Source organism: Mustela putorius, unplaced genomic scaffold (assembly GCF_011764305.1).
Source record: "Mustela putorius furo isolate JIRA1106 unplaced genomic scaffold, ASM1176430v1.1 tig00000832_pilon_pilon_pilon, whole genome shotgun sequence".
NCBI lineage: Eukaryota > Metazoa > Chordata > Mammalia > Carnivora > Mustelidae > Mustela > Mustela putorius.
In genome coordinates, this window is record NW_025421491.1 from 923,191 (window position 1) to 945,835 (window position 22,645).

The following is a 22,645-nucleotide window of genomic DNA, read 5'->3' on the forward strand; positions in this document are numbered from 1 at the left end:
GGAGTGGGAGGGGGGTTGCACTGCGGAGACTGGCGTTCTAGGGAACACTGTTCTCAAAATGAGAAAAGCTTGGGAGTGCTTCGTGCACTTTCGTGACGATGTTGGGGACCAGCTGGGCAGAAGGGGTGTTAGAGCAGGTCCCTGAGAAAACGGGGTGGGCCGAACCACAAAGACCTGAGTGCAGCCGTGGGATTAGACTCCGGCTTGGCAGCAGGTTGTTGCAGGGGGGACGGGGGTCCCATCTTAAGACTTCTCTTTCCTCTGAGAAGTGTTAAAAGTTGAGGTCATCTGCAGGAGTAGGGCAACCCACAGCATCAGGAGAGTTGAGAAGTTTCCAGATAAAGCTCCTGAGAAGGAGTTGGGGGGCGGAGGGGAGTGGCAGAGAGCCAGTCATGAAATTACCAGACAGCTTCAGGGTCCCAGAGGAGGCTGAAAACTGCAAATTTAATGTGAGCACAATGGCCAGCACCATGGGATTCTCTCCAGCGGCAGCCCTGGTGCCATGACGGAAGTGATGCGGTGGGACAGAAAAAGGTGCCCCGGGGGTGGCCGAGCTGAAGTGCCGCTGAAGCCGAAGACAGATTCGGAGAAGCAGAATGGCACAGGGGCTAAAAGGAGAGGGATCAAAGGCCTGGATCCTGATAAAGTCTCAAGAGGGAAGAGTCACTGCAGGAGAAAACTCAAAGGCTGGGAACTAGGGTTGGAGTAATGTGTCAGAGCTAGTGCACCTGGGAGGGCTGTGTGTGTTTGAGTGGAAGAGAGCGTAAGGACAAGACCAAGGGTTTTCAGCTGTTGATGTGTCTTCTACATGGATTTTGATGTCACCCAGAGAGATGGTAGGACGCGACTATCCTGCTGCTCTCTGCTTAGTCCTTGACGCATGGGTTCAAGTCACCGCCAGAGCAGGCTGGAGATTATGGCAGCAAGGGGATGTGGGAGCATTAACATAAATTCCTGCAGGCATAGCCTCGAAGAAGTAGCCCTTAGAGGTCAGGATCGGAGGTTTAATGTTCTGAAATCAGAATCAGGTTGCAAGGGGACCCTGACTCTCCTTTCCAACCCTGAGAAGGAGGGACATGGGGAGGCCCCAGGAGAGCACAGGGGAAGGAGCATGAAGAGACTTTCGGGGAAGGGCATGGAGCTGTCTGAGAGCCCGTCTGCCGTCTGTCTACCAGTTAGGGCTGGGGCTGAGTTGAGAGCAGTGGGGAGGGAGCAGTTCCATGGAGAAAGTAGGAAGGTTTGGAAGGAGAGCAGTAAACTTTGGAGTCAGCCAATGCTGAGATCACTGCTCCTTGGAACACTGGAAGCTGTTGTGTCAGCGCCACTCCAGGTGTTGGTCTCCACAGGCATCCTGGTGCTCTGAGGTAGTCGCTCTCCTTAGTTACATGATCTATAAGGGTGTTTACACTAGTTCTAGTTCTGTACATGTAAGTGTTTTATATATGTCTCTGTGCTTAACCTCTACATGTTTGCAGTGTTATAATGAACCCCTTGAAAACAAACCTCTGAGATTGGTGAAAACAAACCTCTGAGAAAGTGAAAATGGTGCTAATTTTAATAACCTTGTTTCCTTAGGTGATGTTGATGACTACAGTGCTGAAGTTGAGGAAATTCTTCCCCAGCATCTCCAGCTGTCTTCAAGTTCTGGCCTTGGCACTTCACCGAGCTCTTCACCCCGGACCAGCCCCTGCCAGTCACCAACCATATCAGAGGGCCCCGTACCATCCCTTCCCGTAAGACCAAGTCGAGCACCATCGAGAACTCCGGGGCACCCAACTTTACAAAGTATGTATTTTCTTTCAAGTTTTCTGTGACTTGCCCTAGCTGATCTGTTTGATTTTAGATGGTCAAATCTCTGATGCCTTTGGATCTGTGTTTTCTGTGCATACAAAAGAGGAAACCTGTAGATGGTAAGCACTAAGTGGAAAGGAAACTCATCATCACTTTCATTAGATGTGGTTTTCATTAAACCTTTTTTTCTATGAGTTCAGGTTTATCCAGCTCTTAAAATTGTTGTTTTTCTATTAGAGTAAGCACTCAAAACCATCTGGGCTTAACTGTCTGTCTATATATATATAACCTAGACATAACCTATATTATGGTATGAAGCAAAAAGAGACAAAAAATTTTTTTGAATTCAAATTTAAGAGTCATTAATCCTTCAGAATTGGAAGATTTGTCCTGGAAGTTGTTATGTGGCATGACTAAATCACTGTTCTGTGCTTACCAACATCTCCAGAAGCTGTCCTGCATTTCATAAATTTCTCCAGTTCTCCCATACAACTCTCAGAGGACTGGCTTCATTAGATTAGTTCAAGATAAGCCAAGGTGTAAAGAAAAGAAGAGACTCCTTTTTTCTTCTCTGTATGGGCCAGTAGACTGCAAATGACCTTATTCGACCAACGCTTTGTGCCCTCTTGATCGGGCCACTCAGTAAATCAGCTCCCAGCACCTGTGGTCTAGATAAGGCGTCACGTGGAGCAAGCATCATTGCTTCCGTGATACCAGAGGGGAATTTAATGGCAGAACTGCTTACGTTATTGATAATAAAAATGCTTGTCAGTACGCTACAGTACAAAGGGAGAAAATGAGCAGAATTGAGAATTCATCATAGGTATTGGGAAGTACCATACCTTTGTGTTCACACCCACATGGAACCTGATCTTACCTCGTGTACTTCTTTAGGTTCTCCCCTTGACACTCTACCAGCAGCCCAGCAGCAGCAAAGAGATTCTCAGCCCCTAGAGCCCAAGAGGCCTCCTCCTCCCCGCCCGGTTGCCCCTCCTGCACGCCCTGCTCCCCCCCAGAGACCACCTCCTCCTTCAGGTAACAAATTGAGTTCCACTTCTGCTAGATTGAAAATCTTCCTCCATTTGACTTTAAAATGTTTTGCATGTCTTCAGACTTCGAGCTTCTGGATTTTACTGTTTTTCTATCATTATTGCTACTGCCTGAGTCTTTCTCTGAGGAACACGTAGGAGCAGTGGCACAGGTAGAAAGAGTGTCTCCCGACTAGATTTCTGTAATGGGTTTTTCTAGCTGCCCTCTTACCGGTATGCATGAAATGTTTGTTTTGCTTTTGCTAATTTGATATAGTTGTACGAATTTTTGTAAAATATATAATTAGAACTGAAGAACATACATATACTTATTTGTAATAAAGTTTTATATATTTGCTTAAATATTCTTTTTAAGTGAGTATAGTGCCATTACTTAAGTTATTAAAAATATTTGCCTTAAATAATAGCTTTTTTATAGTACCAAGATACTAGTATGTAGATCCTACGTGATATTTAACATCATGAATACTGTAGTAAATCTTTGACATTTCAGTTCTTTATTTAATGTCCTTTCCTTTCTGCTGCATATTTTCTTATGAACTATAAGGGGCTAGGAGTCCTGCACCTGCTAGAAAAGAATTCGGAGGTAACTGTTTATATTTGTTACAATACATGCATATTGGTTTATTCATCTTTTAGAATTTGATCCCTGTAATGGAAAGACATTTTAGATTTGTTTGGTAAAAGCCAAAGTGAATGATATTTATACTTCAAGTAAAAAAGAGCTCCAAACTTCCATTGTTTTCCTGTTAAGTAAAAGATCAGAGTTTAATTTTACTAATGAGCCAACTTGTTACAGGCTTCCATTCTCCAGGTGGACATAGTTCAATTACCAATCAAATACTGATAACGCTTTTTCTTAATAAATATAGTTAGGTTGGTTATACAGATTTAATTCTCCCAAATCACTTTAATTGCAAAAGAAATTCAGGTATAGTAAATATAGAACGTTTTCCAAGTATTTGCTTAGTGATGCTCTAGTACTTTCCTTTTCTAGGAATTTAGCAAATCTAGTGATTAGCAAAATTTCCTAGCAATGCAAATTGAAGCTATGATTTTCTGAAATATATCTTTCATTTTGCATGGCTTTATCATAACTTGTCATAAAACTCATGCTTCGCTTTTTTTTTAACATGAGAATGATTTTATTTTTTACAATAAGGAAATGTTTATTAACAAATGGGTCTTTTTAAAAAAAGTGTACTTTGGTTTACAAGAAAATTTCTCACAAAACTCAGTTAAATGTGTGTATTTGATAAGTTCATTTAATCTAGTTCTCAGGAGAGGATGAGCCAAGTGATCATAGTTCCATAGAAGAGCCTTTACAGATCCACTGTTACTACTGTTAAGGTGCACTCCCTATACGTGTGTGGTCCTTCTGTTTCTACTCCGGCTGCCTAATGCCGTTGCTGACCGACTCACATGTTATCCCAGGCTGTCTCTGCTTATATTTTGATCTTAAGGACTTTGTATAAAAGCTCAATTATTTCAGCCTGATAGCTTCTGCAGAATGCTGCTGGACAATAACTTTTCCATCAACTTACAAAAAAAAATTAATTGTCCCCATTTTAAACTCCTGCCTTTATTTATATTTTAATGATAACACCTAATTATCCTCTTCCTTCAATTAGGAAAGCAACCTGCAGAAAATAAATACATTTTTAAATGAATTTGTGAAAAGTTATATCAAACTTAACCTAAAATCTGACTTAGTTTTTAAAAACTGCTCCTTTTCATAATTCTTTTGTAGGCAATGTTTGCACCTTACTTTTTGAACCCTATAAACTAATAACTCCTTTAAGGCAATAACTTAGAGAAAGTCATTACAGTACCTTTAGAGTTTTCTTAAAATAATGCATCAAAAACTAACTTCTAAGAAACTAATATAGTCCCATAGGAATTTAAAATGAAATCGATCTGTGATTTCTTTTTCCTTTTTGACTGTGAAATATTAGAGCTTTTATTAGTGGTATAACTGAATATAATGAGATGATCATAAAGCCAAGGCTTTCATTAAGAGATTTTAAAATTCCCCAGAGCTCGTAACCTGATGTAAAAAGAAAATTGTCATTGCCTTTCTATCCTGTTTGAGGAAGGGGAGGCCTTGGGGTTTCGGCTAGGCTTCTGAAGTCACTTTGGTTTGTATTAATATCTTTGAAGAAGTTAAAGCAGTGAAAGAACCTTTTAGCAAAAGTCAGTTGGATGCAGGAATTGTTTTGTGTGCCTGCCTTTCGTTCTGTGCTGTGGGCCCTGAGCAATATACAGCTTCTGTTCTTTCTCTGAAAAGGTGTTGGAGCCCCTCCCAGTCCTGGGGCAGCTAGGCGAGAGATGGAAGGTAACAAGACTTCTGCATCATAGAAACAGACCTCTCATCTCACTGCTAAATGTCAGCCCCCCAGTGTGTTAAAGGCACACTAAATCTGTCCTTAGTCTGCCCGTAAACCTCCCCCTCCTCCGTGTACGCCGTGTAACCTCGTACTTTCTCTCTTCTCATTCCGTGTTGTGGATCGTTCCTAACGGGCTACCCAGTTAATTTCCCTGTGATTCTTACGTTGTATTGCACTCTGTTTTGTATCTATTTCATATCTACTTAGGATGTGGAATTACTGTACAGTGTTATTTTAAGAAAAATGCCTTTCAAAATTATTTTCAGAGTAAGTCAAACATTTAGAAATGTACTATACCAACTCTGCAGTTTTAAAAATTAATAATTATCCTGAAACCCTATTAATTCAGGTCCAAGAATAAGTATTTCGTGGGTAATTTCAAATAACATAAATTTTTTATGTATAATGATGCTGAACTAAATTTGCTTAAAAGATCATTTAGACTAAAAGCCATTCATTAAGATTATAGTTATCAAAGGGCTGATGTATTTAATATGACAATTGCACTTGAATTTCCTTTAAAAAATATTAAATTTGAAATGCCTCCCATAATAGTCCCCCATGCTCTTTTTGGCCCCCAGAGTGATTTATTTCATTTCGTTTGTCTAATATCTTTCTAGTGAATTTGAACTGCATATTAACACTGTCTTCCATAAGGCAAATACTTAGTTGTGAGATGTGCCTTCCTTCTACTTTTATCAGAGGATTTTGTTGTAGAACTCTAAAATACCTCATCATAAGATTCCTTTATCCACAGTGATAGCTACAGCACAAAGCTCTAAAACAGGGTTGTTAGGAGCCCCTGATATAACCTAGAAAATGCTCTGTATGCTGGGGAGCAGAGGTAGTAGGGTCACATCTTGCCGCCATTCACACAAGCTGACCTTATGTTTTCAAGGTTCACAGGAGAGAACTCTGTTGGGAAGGTCACCTTAGAAGTCACCCTGTGAGTGAGAGATCAGATTGAGGGCTAAGTTGTCTCGCATGAATGTCATTCTGAGTATTCTAATTTTTCTCTCTTTTGGGGCATTTCCTTCAGGACAGATAGTAGCCTTCATCGTTATCCAAACCTTTGGTTCCCATCTCATGCCCCCATCTGTGCTGGTAATGAAACAGAACAGCCAACTGATGTTACGCAGTGTTGCTTGATTGCTTACTTATGACTCATTTCTTTTCCCCTTCATGCTTCAAAGCACCCAAAAGCCCTGGAACTACACGGAAAGATAATATAGGTAAAAACACTTGAATTTAGCTCCTTAACCTTAAAACTGGACCATGTAGACACTTGGGATAGAAGTACATGGGTTCTTATTTCTTTCTCTAAAAAAAAAAAAAAAAAAAAAAAAAACTTAAACACATGGTGTGATGTCTTTGTTTCAGGACGCAATCAGCCTTCTCCTCAGGCAGGACTCACAGGCCCAGGACCTGCTGGATACAGTGCAGCCAGACCGGTAGGCAACACCTAGCCTGAGGGCCAGTGGGTTTAGGGTCTGGGTTCTGGTTTACTGTCAGTCGGGTGTGTTATCTCAGGAAACCACGTGTCAGGGCCTAGTTTCCTCAACTCTAAAATGAGGGAAAGGCACTTGATGACCTCCAGGGTACCCTTTAAGGATAACATTAACTCTTCAAAGATAACAATCACCCAGAGAACAAATAATCCAATCAAGAAATGGGCAGAAGCCATGAACAAGACATTTCTGCAAAGAAGACATCCGAATGGCTAACAGACACATGAAAAGTGCTCAACATCACTCGGCCTCAGGGAAATACAAATCCAAACCACAGTGAGGTACCACCTCACACCAGTCAGAATGGCTAAAATTAACAAGTCAGAAAAAACAGATGTTGGTGAGGATACAGAGAAGGGGAACCCTCCTACACTGTTGGTGGGGATGCACGCTGGTGCAGCCACTCTGGAAAACAGTATGGAGGTTCTTCAGAAAGTTGAAAATAGAGCTACCCTATGAGCCAGCAATTGCACTACTACTATTTACCCAGAAGATACAAATGTAGTAATCCGAAGGGGCATGTGCACCCCAGTTTTTAGAGCAGCAATGTCATAATAGCCAAACTATGGAAAGAGCCAAGATGTCTGTCAACAGATGAATGGATAAAGAAGATGTCGCGCGCACACACACACACACACACACACACAGGAATACTTTTTAGTCATCAAAAAGCCAAAATCTTGCCATTTGCAACAACGTGCTTGGAACTAGAGGGTATCATGCTAAGCAAAATAAGTAATCAGAGAAAGACAATTATCACATGATCTCTCTGATATAAGAAATTTAAGAGGCAGAGTGGGGAGATCGTTGTGGGAAGGGAGGGGAAAATGAAATAAGTTGGAATCGGGAGGGAGACAAAGCATAAGAGACAAACTGAGGGTTGCTAGGGAGTGGAGGGGGAGGGATGGGGTGGCTGGATGATGGACATTGGGGAGGGTATGTGCTATGGTGAGTGCTGTGAGTTGTGTAAGACTGATGATTCACAGACCTGTATCCCTGAAACAAATAATACATTATATGTTAATAAAAACAAAAAAGTGAGATGCTAGGTATAAGGTAGAGCAAATGATTCTCTGAAACTAAGACTATAGCCATCAAGGATAGTAAGTGATGTGTTTTTTTTTTTAATTTATTTTTTATTTATTTTCAGCATAACAGTATTCATTATTTTTTTCACCACACCCAGTGCTCCATGCAATCTGTGCCCTCTGTAATACCCACCACCTGGTACCCCAACCTCCCATCCCCCGCCCCTTCAAAACCCTCAGATTGTTTTTCAGAGTCCATAGTCTCTCATGGTGATGTGTTTTATTGCCATAGTATTAACTGACACTAAACCAAAGCTTTCTGTTTTACAGAAAAGTCTTTAGAAGTGTAGAAAAATTCATGGCGAATAAAGTTTTGTAAGAATTTTCCTTCCTTAAAATATATATATATATATATATATATATATATATATATAAAATATATACAAACACACACACACATACTTTATTATTTGAACAAAAGTGATGTCCTTCAGTATTTATGGTCCCTAAATAACTTAGAATCTCAAAGTTTATGAGATGGCAGTGTGTTTGGGCAGCTTTTTAAGGCATTATCTCAGTAATTAATGAGGATAGAAAGTCATCCTTTGAGAAGAAGAATTTTATAGCCGGATCGCAAGGGAGAACATTTATGATAGGAGTCAGTGTACTAACTGGTTCTGAAGGTAAGAAGAGTCCGGGCGTGGATGGTGCCACCGGGCTTTTCCCTTCCCTGTAAATCTGGGGTTTTCTGTGTTTAGTTTTTGTTCTCGTACACACGAAATTACTCTAATATTTACCCAAATGAACATTTTCTCTGGAATCTAACAAGTAAGTAATAAAAGTCCAGTGGTGCCTGGCACTGGATGGGGGCCCTTGCTTAGTTGTGGGACCCTGGAGCTAGAGCTCTTGGAGAAGAGCAGGGGCTGCTTCTGATGAAACCGCTTCTAATTCCTAGTAAGAAACGGGTAGAGCATTTCTGAGACAGAAAGCTTTGTCTTTCCTGTTGTAGCTGTCTAGTTAACACCCACCCTAATATTATATGCGATAAAGGACATATAATATTATCGCATATAATATTACACCCCGCATTAACGTGTCTGTGGCGGGGCGCCTGGGCTGAGTAAATGTCTCAAATGGGTTTTTTTTTTCCCCATTTTTAGACTATTCCGCCCCGTGCTGGAGTGATCAGTGCCCCGCAGAGCCATGCTCGGGCATCTGCTGGCAGACTGACCCCTGAAGGCCAAAGCAAACCACCAGAAGTGGCGAAAGGTAGACCCCGTATCAGAGATTCTAGTTGCATTCTGAAATTTTCACGTGCCCTTTTCCCTCCTCTCACCTGCCGCAACGTACTCAGGTAGGGACGCCCTTCCTTCTCCCGGCAGCAAGAAATGAGGCTGCTCGGTGGGGGAGCGGGGGACAAGAACACCCAACACCTCACAGCAGGAAGAACAGAATATGTTTTTCTAGAAAATACCTAACATCTGAAAATTCATTGTGTAGGATCTGTTCTTCTTCCTGAACCGCTGAAGCCTCAGGCTGCCCTGCCTGTGCAGCCGTCTCCGCCCCCGCCTGGTCAGAAGCTGCAGGAGCCTCTTGTCCCTGTCGCGGCCCCTTCGCCTCAGCCTGCCGCCCAGCCCAACTTAGAAACGCCGCCTCAGCCACCCCCTCGCAGCAGGTCGTCCCACAGCTTGCCTTCGGAGCCTTCCTCACAACCACAGGTAAGGCCCGTGGATGAACAAGATCGCCCTAAAAAGCCTCTGGCGTAGTCTTTGCTGAAATCAGGGGTTCTCAGAGAGCAAGCTTGAAATCAGGGTCTTGAGGGCATTTCCAAGTGGTTCCCGGGCTGTTTTATCTTGTTAACATTTACAGTGCTTGTGACTTTTTCATTTTTTTAAATGCACATTTTATTTTGGATAGTTAATATATTAGGACGAACAGGAGTGTATTTTTCTCGTTGTTCACAGCTAGTATATTAGTTTGTGCTTTCACTTTCTGGAGCGAGATGCCTTACCATTTGGCAGTGTGGTGAATTTCCAGCAAGCAGAGAATAATCCTTTGGTTCCTCCAGTGGCAACTGGTAGTCCTTCTCTGTGGTGGAGTGGGCCCTGGGGTCCTCAGGTGTTTCCGGGTCAGTCATTGGACCAGTTTAGATGTTTTGGCTGTGTGCTCAATGACCAAGTAGAAACCATCCAAAGAATGAGGTCACCTCATTAGTGTTGCATAGAAAGCATTGCCATTGCCTTCATGGGTGAAAATCAGAGGATCACAAGGACTTTTGCTCTACCGACCTGACTTCACACTGGAAAGACTTGTGGTGTGTACATACAGTTATTTTTATACAGGGGTCGTCATGCAAGTTAAATTGCTCTACTTTATTGGATGTGATTTTACTTTGTTATATACATTCTGGTAAAATAGTTAAAATTCGTGCTTAGTAAGAACACTTTTTGTTGTCCAGCCTTACAATTTATTTTATCCCAAAGTTTTAACTTGAAAATGCCATCAAGGCCAAAGAAATGAGTAAAGCTTTAGAAGTCTGCTTTTAAACTTTGTGAAGATCTAAAACACACAAATAGTACACATTGGCAAATGCCCCTTAGGCACATTTATAAATAATAGTTTGTATCTATTTTTTCATATATCTGGAGATGTCCAGCTAGTAGGCAGAAGTCAACAGCTTCTTGGGCTTCTATGTGGTGAAATACAGATATTAAAGTAAACATGAGTCTTAAAATGACTATTGCTAACACTCAGCTCTTTCCCAGACAGTTGGTCACCTTTGTAAAAACTCAAGAAGTATATATAATTGAGAGAAATAAAATGTTCTCTTAAGCTGATGAATAGCATAAAGTATTCTACATTTTTTTAGTTCAGAAAATTGAGGACATTGGTGATATATAAAACACTGTAGAAATCCTTCAAACCACAAATGTCCACTATTCCTTTCTCTCTTCCAGTCCCCTTTTAGTGAGTCCTGAATTTTTCTTCTCATTTTCTTGTAAATGTGTACTCTTGGTTTTTTTGGTTTTGTTTTGTTTTTATGTAATTGGAGGGCAGGGTGCCTGGGTGACTCAGTCGGTTGGGCACCAGACTCTTGATTTTGGCTTAGATCGTGACCTCAGGTTCTTGAGATCCAGCCCCATCTCGGGCTCTGCACTCATGGGGAGGCTGCTTGAGGTTCTCTCCCTCTCTGTCAGCCCCTTCCCCATGCACACACGCACACCCTCTCTTTCTCTCTCAAATAAGTAAATCTTAAAGAACAATTTTTTTTAACTTTATTGGAATACCCAAAGGAATGTTGAATAAACTTTTTTTAGATGTAATTGGAGAGCAAAAACTTTCAAACTAGCCATCTTAGAGCTTTCTACTACTTTTTTAAGAGAGGAAGTGAGCCTCTATTTTATAGTAAAAGTGAACCTTAATTCCTAAGTCTGTAACGGTTTAAGTATTCTTAGACCAGTATGAACATAAGATACAGTACTCTGGAAAACTCGAGAAAGAGCCAACTGTTCAGTAAGATTGCAGTTTTCAGTAGAAAACAACACGGATGTACCATAGGGTGAATATTCCCATGACTACTGCATTATCATTTTCTTTCTTTTTTTTTTTTTAAAGATTTTATTTATTTATTTGACAGACAGAGATCACAAGTAGGCAGAGAGGCAGGCAGAGAGAGAGAAGGAAGCAGGCTCCCTGCGGAGCAGAGAGCCTGATACGGGGCTCGATCCCAGGACCCTGAGATCATGACCCGAGCCGAAGGCAGCAGCCCAACCCACTGAGCCACCCAGGCGCCCCGCATTATCATTTTCTTAGGTCATTTTCTGTTGTTTTGATTTCTGTTTTTCATCGGAATGGGTGTGGTGATTTGGGGGCAGACAGCATGTGCTTCCTGTGTGGCCTGGTAGAGAACATTCTCCTCGAATCTTGTATTATCCACTTCTTTGAAACTACCAAAGATGTTTGTTTTAAATTCTAAATATTCTTTTTATTTTAGTCGTTGATACCAGATTCCTCCAAACATTACACACATACACTTTTCTCTCTTGGGGGAGCAGGGGGTCTTGTTTGTGTGCAGGCTTGTCTTCGGAAAGGATCACAGAGTGGTTCATTTCCTCCACGGAGAGGAGAGTGCTGGGGGTTGGGAAGGAAGGGAGGCATTTTAGCTTCTCGTACCTCTTGGATTTTGAACCATAAAAATAATGCCTATTCAAAAAATATTAAATGCCTAAAATTTAAAAATCTCCCAGAGCTATAGGTTGAAAATGATAAGAATTTAAAATAGGATGTATCTGATATTTTGGTAATATGTAATTTTTACAAGTCTTTGTTATTAATTCTGCTCCAAATCTACAAGGTATTTAAAACATAAAAACATACATGGCTCAGCTTTCCTTTTTATTATTATTTAAATGGTCTTTGACTCTATAATTTTCTACAGAGAAGATTTGTCCAATGCAGATGACTATATAACATGTACAAAATGTAGAAATGCCTTTCTTCTCTGCCTGACATCTGGCACCTTAGTCATCTGATTGTCATCTAAGAACTGGAAGTCAGGAAATTCAGCCAGAGATGAAGGAACAGCCTCACTGCTATACTGTAGTCCTGAGAGCTGACAGGGAGGGAAGACCATGGAAGAGACCACGTAGGAAATCTCAGCATTCTGGATCTAGTCAATACCTCCGACCCTCTTCTCTCAGTGCCAAAGCCAAGACACGTAGCCCTGACTGACATCATCGAAAAAGTACTCGTTTAAATTCAGGAGTCTTCATGTTTAGTAATCAGGAAACTCTATTCACGTTTAATATACTTCAGAGTGGTGACTTCCTCAATTGTAAAAATGAGTTTTGATATTTTAAAATAAGGTAAGCTTTAGATATTGGGGAAGATTTGCTCAAAACTGTTTTTGAGACTGTATTAAAAAAAATACTGCTGTGTTATGGAAAGATGATTTCATTTTTAAACAGCAAAAATAGGCTCTGGTTTTTTATTTTGTTGTACCTTACCACAAATAAATTCTGAGGTGAATTAATGATAGTGTTATCATCCTTCTAAAAATTTGCTTAATATAGAATATGCCTGGATCCTGGTCATTTTGTTAAAATAAATACTGATTTTTCAATAGGGTAGTACCTTTACAAAGTACTTTTCTCTCATGGTGATAACCCCATGGGCTGTCTTGTGGCTGTTGTCCTCTTCCTGGGCTGCCGTAACAAAAACGGGGTGGCTGAAACCACAGGAATGTGTGTTCTTAGAGCTCTGGAGGCTTGAAGTCTGAGATCAGAATACCAACACAGCTGGGTTCTGGTGAGGGTTCGTTTCCCAGCTTGCAGACTGCTTCTCACTGTGTGCTCACAGAGGGGGAGAGAGCCAGCTCTCTGACATGTCCTTTCATGAGGGCACAGATCCCTCACGAGTCCCCACCCTCCTGGCCTCAAATATCCCCAGTCACCCCCCAGAGGCCCCACCTCCGAACACCATCCCACTGAGAGTTAGGGCTTCACCGTAGGACTTGGCAGCGGCAGGGGGACATTAGACTGCTTTTCTTAGAGATCCCAAACCTATTTGGGATATTACTTTTGTAGGAACAAAATTTGGAAGTGGCTAGTCATCCGCCTCTGACAGAACTGAAGTTTGAGCCCGAATTTAACGATACATTTTTTAATGCAAAATTACAAAAGAAATTAGAGTTGTCTCTTGAACGCATGCTGTGACCTGCACATTTTGCCGCCCTCAGGTTCTGTGTATAATACAGACATAAAAGCATTTTGAAGACTGAATTGTTAGGGTTGCCGGTTGGTCTCAGATTGTCCTCCTAACGCTCTCCTTTGATGTCTGTGTTCCCTTTCTCAAAGCAGGAGCAAGCATCAGGGTAACAGGTATTGGACTCTTTCTCAATCTTATCTGTGCTTTTCATCTGTCTTAGCACATTAGATGTATGAATCTTTTGCTTCATACATCTAAAGTCTCACCCATTTTTAAAACCACCTGTCCACATTAATAAATTCTATTATCATACCATAAACGTGCTTTTTTTTCTTAATATTTCGAATTTTTAGGAACCATTTTAGTTCTTGTTAATGCTTTACCATTTTTTTTGCTTTGTTTTTTTTATGAAAATTAACAAAACTAAAAAGTATAACTCCAAGAAGGTAAGCTTTAGGTATTAGAAAGTCTGTTTGGCAAGACCAAACTGGGTCATGGTTTTAATAATGGCATAAGTACATAAATAGAAAAGTCAACCTTTTTTCTTGGGTTTCTTTTGGGAATTTTTTTTTCAAAGAATTTTACTAACAGGATTATTTTTGGTAAGGAAGAACTGATGATTTAGAATGATAAAAGTTAATATTATAATAGGATTATTTTAAGGTCCTTCCAACACCTTTCTCTGTAAAGCTACCATCATTTAAAAAATGTTAATTCACAAATCCTGCTGAAATTATAACTTAATTCTAATACAGTGAATGGTGGTGTGGCTCTCATTGTAATTTCAAGTGTTATTGGGTAAAATGATCCTGCTTCTGTCAAATTATACTTAATATATTTTGAAAACAAATTTTTTTGCATATAAAAATAAAGATATTTAAATGTAGAGCATTCACTTGCCAAGGGCCTGCTATTCTAAAGTGTGCAAAACATAAAATTCTCCTTTCTGTGTTGTGGACTGTTCATCTGCCATGGGAGAATTGGGTCCCAGACACGACTGGGTACTGCCATTTTGTTGTATTAATCGTAATAATCCAGAGATTATCAGTAATGTAGAGTTAATTGTAATTTTTTATGTCTCCAATAGATTTCTCTTAAGCAGATTTTCATATATAAATGTTTACCTTTAATACACTTAGAATATAGTTTTGCATCTGTTAAATGTTTACTTTTGTACAAATTTATTATCATATTAAGTTGAAATAAACATGCTTGTTTATTCAATTATAAAGTATGTCCTAGGACAATTGAATAAAACAATCATATACTTGAAAGTTACTCACTTAATGTAATTATCCATGATTTCTTTATAGAAATGAACAGCCTTCCCTATGGTTAAAGTAGCAAGTTACTGTTTCAAAATATGCAATTATGTTTTGGGGGAAGAACTGCTGTTCTCTTTTTCAGTGCAGTTCATGAACATTTAGTTATTTTGACTTCACAACTATCTGAATTCATTTCGGGTAGTGCTCCATTTTGTTACTTGCAGGGCTTGAGCTAAAATTCTCCCTCCCCTGCCCTTTCCAACCTAAAGTTTGTCTTCTCTTTAAATACGGCATCAATATCCAAGTCATCTCTTTAGTTTCAATAATTACGTACAGTTGCTATTTTTTAAATTAAAATGAAGCGTCTGATGAGCTTATTTGCTGATAAGGCCAAGGTTCTCCTTCCCATAAGAAAGGTTGCCTTTGCTCAGGCTCATAGCCACGCTCCACTTCCACTGGTTTCTTTGTGAGCTAGGCACAGGGTGCACAACTGTTATGACCAAGAAGTAATTCGGAACACTCCTCCTCCCAGCTCACAGCCAACTCTGTCATGTAGAAAGGACTGTGTTGCACTCATCTCAGTTTTAGAGTACACCAAATAGAAAATGGGCTAACCCCCCTGCTTTTAAACGGTCACTGGGTATGATTATTAATAAGCATGTCTGTTTTGGAACATTTTATCATAAGATGAAGAGGGTCAACTGAGGAATATTGTCACATTGTTTGGTCTATGAAGGAGAACTTAAAAGGCAAAGAATGCTCCGAAAATTCTTTTTTCCAAATAGAAAAGATGTGTTGTCTTTAGCTTATGAATACAAATATACTAATAAAATCCATTTCATTCGAGAAGTTGAGTTTCCATAGTAACATTAACTTTAAATGAAAATATATTTAAAAGAACAATGAAACCACATCATCATCATAGATCGGTGTTGGAAGTCTAATGTATAGATTTAGCGTAAGTTCTGGATATGGGTTTCTGAAGTTTGTGCTAACATTTGATAGAACAGGGCATGAGCAAATGTCATTTGCTAATCCTGAACCTCCATTTTATCATATTAGGACTTGCATGAACGGAACAGTCTCTTTTTAATTTCTTCGGGGTTTAAAAAATGTGTGTAAAAGGGTTTATTTAGTAGAGAGTTTTTAAAGAATAAGGTTTTAGTTGTTTCATCTTACCGAAACCACCAGAGTAACGAACTACACAAAGCCGTTTTTACTTTTAAGTTTGTATACTTGCCCCTCCAGAATGAATAATAATTGAGACAGGAAGCATAAGGGAGGTGTTAAAAACTGTATATTACCTTTTTTTTTTCCCCTGACTATTGAGTGCTGTCTTTTCAGGTAAAAGCAAATGGAGTCTCTGCTGTCAGACTGGAATCACCCTTAAAGAGTGACCCGTTTGAAGATCTGTCATTTAATGTGCTTGCTGTATCCAAGCCTCAGTTATCTGTTCAAACATCATCTGTTCTAACTCCAAACCCAAAGGGGTTGGTTCAGTTGCCTTCTGCAACACAAAGTAACGCGACTACTTTGAGTTCTGTAAGTTGCATGCCTCCAATTCCAGCCCGGAGTAAATCCCAGGAAAATATGCGGTGTTCTCCAAACCCATTTGTTACTAGCTTGAGCAGCACAAATCCTTTTACGGACAGGACCGCCACTCCCGGAAACCCATTTAGAGCCCAGTCTCAAGAATCTGAGGCAACTTCTTGGCTCTCCAAAGAAGAGCCTGTTGCTAACAATCCTTTCCCTTCTCTGAAGCCTCTGGGTCGTACCAGTAGCAAGCCCGCATCTTCACTGGATTGTTTTAAGGACAGTTTTGATCTGCAGGGCCAGTCCACGGCAAAAATCAGCAACCCAAAAGGATGGGTAACCTTCGAGGAAGAAGATGACTTTGGTGTGAAAGGGAAGTCAAAGTTAGCTTGTCCACACTTACTGGATCACCAGCCGAGTTCACTTTCTGGCTCCAGCACGACCTTTGATGATGACTGGAATAAAGGTACAAATGTTCCTTTCTGTGCATTGCCATCAAGAAGACCACCTCCACCTCCTGTCACTCTGCTCCCCCCTGCCACCACCCCTTCGGGAGCCCCTTTCACAACCTTGGCATCTAAGGCATCACCTACACTAGATTTTACAGAAAGATAAGGTTATGCAATAGAAAACAATTGTTTTTTTTTGTTTGTTTGTTTTGTTTTGTTTTGTTTGGGCAGGTTAGAGCCAAAAGAATTGGGCATTAGTTATTCATTATGTGCAATAAGTAATTGTTCAGTGCACTGATGTTGTCATAAAATACCACTATTTAATGTGTACAGAGTTGGAATATGTGTATATTGGAAATAAGGAAAAAAAGTCCTTCTCATTAATACCTGGAGTTTTGGTGTGTTTCTGTTTGGATAAGTAAGAGAGAGTAGTAGCCACAAACAGTGCTCAAAACTACTTTGGAAAAAAAGTAGTCCTTATTCAGAAATTCTTTGCCAGTCTTCTCTGAAGAAACTCAAAAACCCCAAACTTCTAGCTGACATTTCTGCCAGCTCTTTTGTACTTGAAAACAATTGGTGTTTCCATGTATTCACCAAAGAGCTATCAAAGTTATACTGAAACAGTTTTGAAAGGCATGGCTTTAAAAAAAAAGTGTGTGTATACACTACACACACACACACACACACATATACACACTTTTATATAATTGTAAAACTCATAACTTAAATTCTAGGCTGTAACTCAGACCAGATTTTACCTAAAAGTTCTAACAGAATTCGCTTTTCAGTATTTCATTACCGAAAGGATGGCTATAAATGAAATTTGGACATTTCATTGACTTTCTTTCCAAACCTAGAATCTCACTATCAGATTGTCCTGCCATTCCGTCCTGCTCCTCTGAACACACACATCTTTGTTACTGCACTCCAGCACCCCCAAATGCTTCTCTCTGGGAGGGGGTTCTTGCAGCTGGAAGCAGTCGATTTTGTGGATGGACATTCCGGCCCTTACAAAAAAGCACTGTGGCCTTATCTGTCAGGAAGGCACATACCTCCAAGTTTAATGAGAAATTTTAGAGCTAAACGCACTCCCCTCTCTCTGCACTAAGGTGTATGTCGCCCTTTTCCCTCCCACACTTCGTCTTTGCTGCTTTCACTCTGGAACTTCGTTAGCAGGAAGGCAGCAGTCCTCAGAATGCCTGGAATTGGGGATCTACTCAGAATGCTTGGAACTGGGGAATTGGAGTGTGTGCTCTGTCCCCTTGAGAGGCTCCGTGATGCTGCTTTACATCATTAGAGGCCACCCCTCAAATCACCTGTGGGTTTTGTCTCCTGCACTGCCAGTATGCAACTGATCCTGCTTTTATTAATTTTATGAAGTTCACAGAATTTTTACACAGTGTAGTATTTTGATACCATTCAGTAATCCCCAAAAGAAAACTCCTTGGGCAATAGTTGTTTTGTTGTTTAAGTTAAAATCATCTTTACCTGGTAAGACTTATATTAACGTTCCTTTTATATAAAGAGTTGTACATGTCCACCTAAATTCCATTGTCCACATTTAATCTTCAGAGAGGTGCATTGGGAGAATATCAGAAAATAGAATTCGGGCTAAGATTGTGTAAAATGGAGAAAAGCACAGCAAACTGAGTTGCACTCAAATATGTAAAGCAAATCTAGTAGGAAAAAAAGCACTTTTCTAAATGCTCAAATGTTATCAAAATACTATATTTATAGAAGTAATCCTCTCTCTGTTGACAGCCCAGATTTGCTGTTAGAAATAACTCTTGTGAGTTTTATATTGTGCTTTTTGAGGGTTCTAATCATTTCAGCAGTAGTATATTTTAAACAGCAGTATTACTATAAGCAGTGTGCTTCAGAATGTGAATTAACTTGTTGAAACTGTGGCTTTAACATCTATGTGATTAGTGTATATGGTATTTGCTCTCCCTTAGCAGAATTCATTATCTACTTCACTAGTGCAGATCGCGGTTCTGTGAGCAATGTTTCCTATTGAGTATAAACTACTGTCTACAATATACATATCAGGCAGCAGCTCAGCCTTTATCAGGAAAACTATGTTTGGCATGTTGCTGAAAGGACACAGAGTTCTGAAAGTCAAAGGTATGCTGCAAATAACTAGCCATTATTCTGTGTTATTAAAATATTTACCAGTTCTGTTAAAAGCAGAGCAGACATTAGACACTAAGGATCTCTTTGTGAATTCTTTGTTCTCTATAGTAGATTGCTGTTTATATGTAAGAATTTTATTGCTTATGTGGCATACAATATTTATAACTATATACTTTATAGAAATACAGTATTAAAGTCAGTGGTATACCAACATTCTGTACATATCCTGTGAAATGTGCTGTCATATGAAATAAATATACGTGTCTTTACCATGCTGACTGCTTTGCTCAAGAGGGAAGAATTTTTCTCAGCCACTTTCTTTGAACTTTTTGTATCCAAGTTTAATGACAGTTGGGGATTAACTCGCATTGTCAAATCAGGTTATTTTAATTCAAGACCCTGTTTCATCTGTTTCACTTCTCCATGTAATACTCTAGAAGTAAGAAGACATTCTGAGACTATAAATCATCATTAAGAAGTCTATGCACTTACTCTGTAAGAGAGGCCCTCATTCCAAGTCTTCTTGGCTTGAAAATAACACTGAAGCAGGAACGATGATTTTTTCATCCACAGCAAAAGAGACAAGTGGGGGAGAAGGGAGATTGGCCCAAGGACAGCCAGGCATAAGAGACTGACCTAAGAAGACCCAAAGTTCAAGACCAAGGCTGGTAGTTCTTCTGGGTATTGACTTTTTCAGTCTTATATGATTGCTATTCAAGACAGTAGCCTTGATTCTTTTTATTTTTTAAAAGATTTTATTTATTTTAGAGCAAGAGAGAGAGTGTGAGCATGGGCGGGGGGGCAGAGGGAGAGAGAGAGAGAGAGAACCTCAGGCAGGTTCCCTGCTGAGCACAGAGAGCCCACTGGGGGACTCGATGACATGACTCTGAGATCATGACCTGAACCAAAACCAAGAGTCATATGCTTAACCAACTGAGCTACCCGGGCACCCCAACCTTGATTCTTACATCACTCGATTATGTTCATTAACCTCTAAAAAGTTATAGAGAATGATAGGCTTTTATTTATTTTTTTAAGATTTTATTTTTTTGACAGAGATCACATTTAGGCAGAGAGGCAGGCAGAGAGAGAGAGGAATCAGGCTCCCCGCCGAGCATAGAGCCTGATGTGGGGCTCGATCCCAGGACCCTGAGATCATGACCTGAGCCGAAGGCAGACACTTAACCCACTGAACCACACGGGTGCCCCAAGAATGATAAGCTTTTAAAGAAACTTTTGATTTTGATGATTGAGAAATAAAAAAAAATATATATATATATATATATATATATATATATATATATATATATATGCAGTTATAAGAAATAATACAGAGAGATCCCATGTGCCCTTTAAGCAGCCCCCTCCTCCTGATTCCCTGCATGGTAACATTTTATAAAACCATAGTGTAATACTACCACCAGGACCTTAACATTGATGCAGAACAGTTCCATCGCGGGGAAGATCCTTTGTGCTGCCCTTTTCCCCCGCCGCCTTCCCATCCCTTCTCCCCTCACTTGTCCTTAACTCCCGGCAACAACAAATCTATTCTCCATTTTTATAATTTTGCCACTTCAAGAGTAGTATGTGACCTTTCAGGATTGACTTTTTTTACTCTGCATAAATCTCTGGAGATTCATCTAAATTGCATGTGACAATAGTCCTTTTTTTTTTTTTTTATGAATTCATTTATTTTGGAGAGAGAGCATTTATGTTAGAGCATGAGCAGGAGGAAGAGCAGAGGAAGAGGGAGAGAGAGAGAATTCCACGCAGCCTCTGTGCTGAGGGCAGAGCCCAACACAGGGCTTGATCCCAGGACCCTGAGATCACGACCCGAGCCGAAATCAAGCATCAGACACTTAGCTGACTGAGCCACCCAGGCACCCCTAGTCCACTCCTTTTTATCGCCAAGTGGCATTTCATGGTATGGATGTATCACGGCTGGTTTAACCACTCACTCGCCCATTGAAGGACTTCTGGGTTGTTTCCAGTTGGGCGCTATTATAAATAAAGCTGCTACAAATATTCCTCTACAGATTTTTGGGTAAACATAAGTTTTCACTTCTCTGGGATAATGCCCAGGAGTACAACTGGTGGATCATGGCGTAGTAGCATGCTTGTATCTTAAAAAAAACTGCCAAACTGTTTCCCAGAATGGACTATTTTACATTCTCATCAGCAATGTATGAGTGAGCCAATTTCTCTGCGTACTTGCCAGCATTTGTGGTTTTTTGTTTTAGCCATTTTAGTGGAGGATATATCATTGTGGCTTTGTTTCCTTAAAAGCTGATCATGGAGGGGTGCCTGAGTGGTTCAGTGGGTTAAGCATCTGCCTTTGGCTCAGGTCATGATCTCAGGGTCCTGGGATCGAGCCCCACATCAGGCTCTATGCTCGGCGGGGAGCCTGCTTCCCACCCCATGCCCCACATCTGCCTGCCTCTCTGCCTACCTGTGATCTCTGTCTGTCAAATAAACAAACAAACAAACAAAAAAAGCTGATTGTAGGGAACGTCTTTTCATGTGTTCATTTGCCACCTAATATCTTCTTTAGTGAAATATGTGTCTTTTGCCTATTTTCTAAATGGACTGGGTTTTTTTTTTTTTTTTTTTTTTTTTTTTTTTTTACAATTGTGTTTTGAGGGTTGTCTATTCTGTATCTTGGCCCTTTGTTAGCTATGTGCTTTGCAAATATTTCTTCCAATCTGTAACTCATCTTTTCATCCCCTTCACATGTAGCCTCAAATCCACAAACTAACATAGTAATGGTGATTGACACAGGACAACCAAACTCACAAAAAACTGATGTATAAATAAAAAATGCCTGTTCATTAGTTTTAGAAACATAAGTCTGACCACATCAAGATTTAGTGAACATGTGGAAGAATGGGAACTCATACACTGTTGTTGAGAAGAGTAGGTCAGCAAATTAATTCTAGAGAGCAACTTAACAATGTCCAGTAAGACTCATATACTCTATCTTAAGAAGTTTAACTTGTAGAGAAATTATAGTACACGTGGAGCAGGACATCCATTGTTTTTAATGGTACAAACCAGAAATACAATAACCACCAGCAGGGGAATGGAGTGACCTGTTCATGCAGTGGAATACTATATAGCAGTGAAAATAAGTGAAGGCAATATTAGTAAATCTAATGAAGTTAGAATAAAAAATTAGTAAATCATTATAGAACCAATGGCAAGTTATCAAATAACACACTATGAACCATTTATATAAAACTTATTATATAAAACTCTGTTCTTTAGTGAGCCATACATATGTTGATGGTAGAAAAATAGCCAATGGGAATGAGAAACTCAGGGTAGTATTTACCTGTAGAGAAGGGGAAGAAGAGAATGGAATCAGAGAGCGATATGTAGGAACTTTAACTGTATCTTTAATGTATTAGGGCTTTTAAAAAACTTTTTTCAATACACTAAAAATGTGTTCTTTTCTTCCCTGGCTGCCTGGTATCTAGCAGCACTCATGAACGACCTATTAATTATCTTGCCCTCAGCAGTCATCACTAATGGATTGCTTCATTAGATACAAATGGTCCAAGATACCCTTCACCCTAGAAATGCAACAGTACCTAAAATATTGAGAGGAAAGTTGCCAAACGGCACAAGAGCACACAAATCTCACGTTTTGTCTGAAAATTCAGAACCCAGTTCCGTGGTGGCAAGACGAGATTTTGGAACAATTTATGACCACCAGAAACACACTGAGAAAAAGCTACACCCAAAATTGTGAGACATGGCCTCTATGAGCAGAAAAAAACAAAAACAAGAAACCACC

At 40.0% G+C, this 22,645-nt stretch overlaps 1 protein-coding gene across 11 annotated transcripts in view; it reads left to right on the forward strand.

The window, feature by feature from the left end:
* Positions 1–19,119, forward strand: part of SYNJ1 (synaptojanin 1) — an 87,012-nt gene extending 67,893 nt beyond the window's left edge. For 3 of the 11 annotated variants that reach the window (XM_013058844.2, XM_013058846.2, XM_013058845.2), the window contains 9 exons: positions 1,576–1,785; positions 2,686–2,826; positions 3,388–3,426; positions 5,128–5,175; positions 6,421–6,459; positions 6,608–6,678; positions 8,924–9,032; positions 9,264–9,481; positions 16,079–19,119. In XM_013058844.2, coding sequence (XP_012914298.1) covers positions 1,576–1,785; positions 2,686–2,826; positions 3,388–3,426; positions 5,128–5,175; positions 6,421–6,459; positions 6,608–6,678; positions 8,924–9,032; positions 9,264–9,481; positions 16,079–16,882 — 1,679 coding nt within the window. In that variant the 3' untranslated portion in view covers positions 16,883–19,119. Of the gene's footprint in view, positions 1–1,575; positions 1,786–2,685; positions 2,827–3,387; positions 3,427–5,127; positions 5,176–6,420; positions 6,460–6,607; positions 6,679–8,923; positions 9,033–9,263; positions 9,482–13,618; positions 13,643–16,078 lie in introns of all 11 variants that reach the window. The other 8 variants (XM_013058847.2, XM_013058848.2, XM_013058853.2 and 5 more) reach the window with 6 other exon arrangements.
* The last annotated feature ends 3,526 nt before the right edge of the window (positions 19,120–22,645 follow it).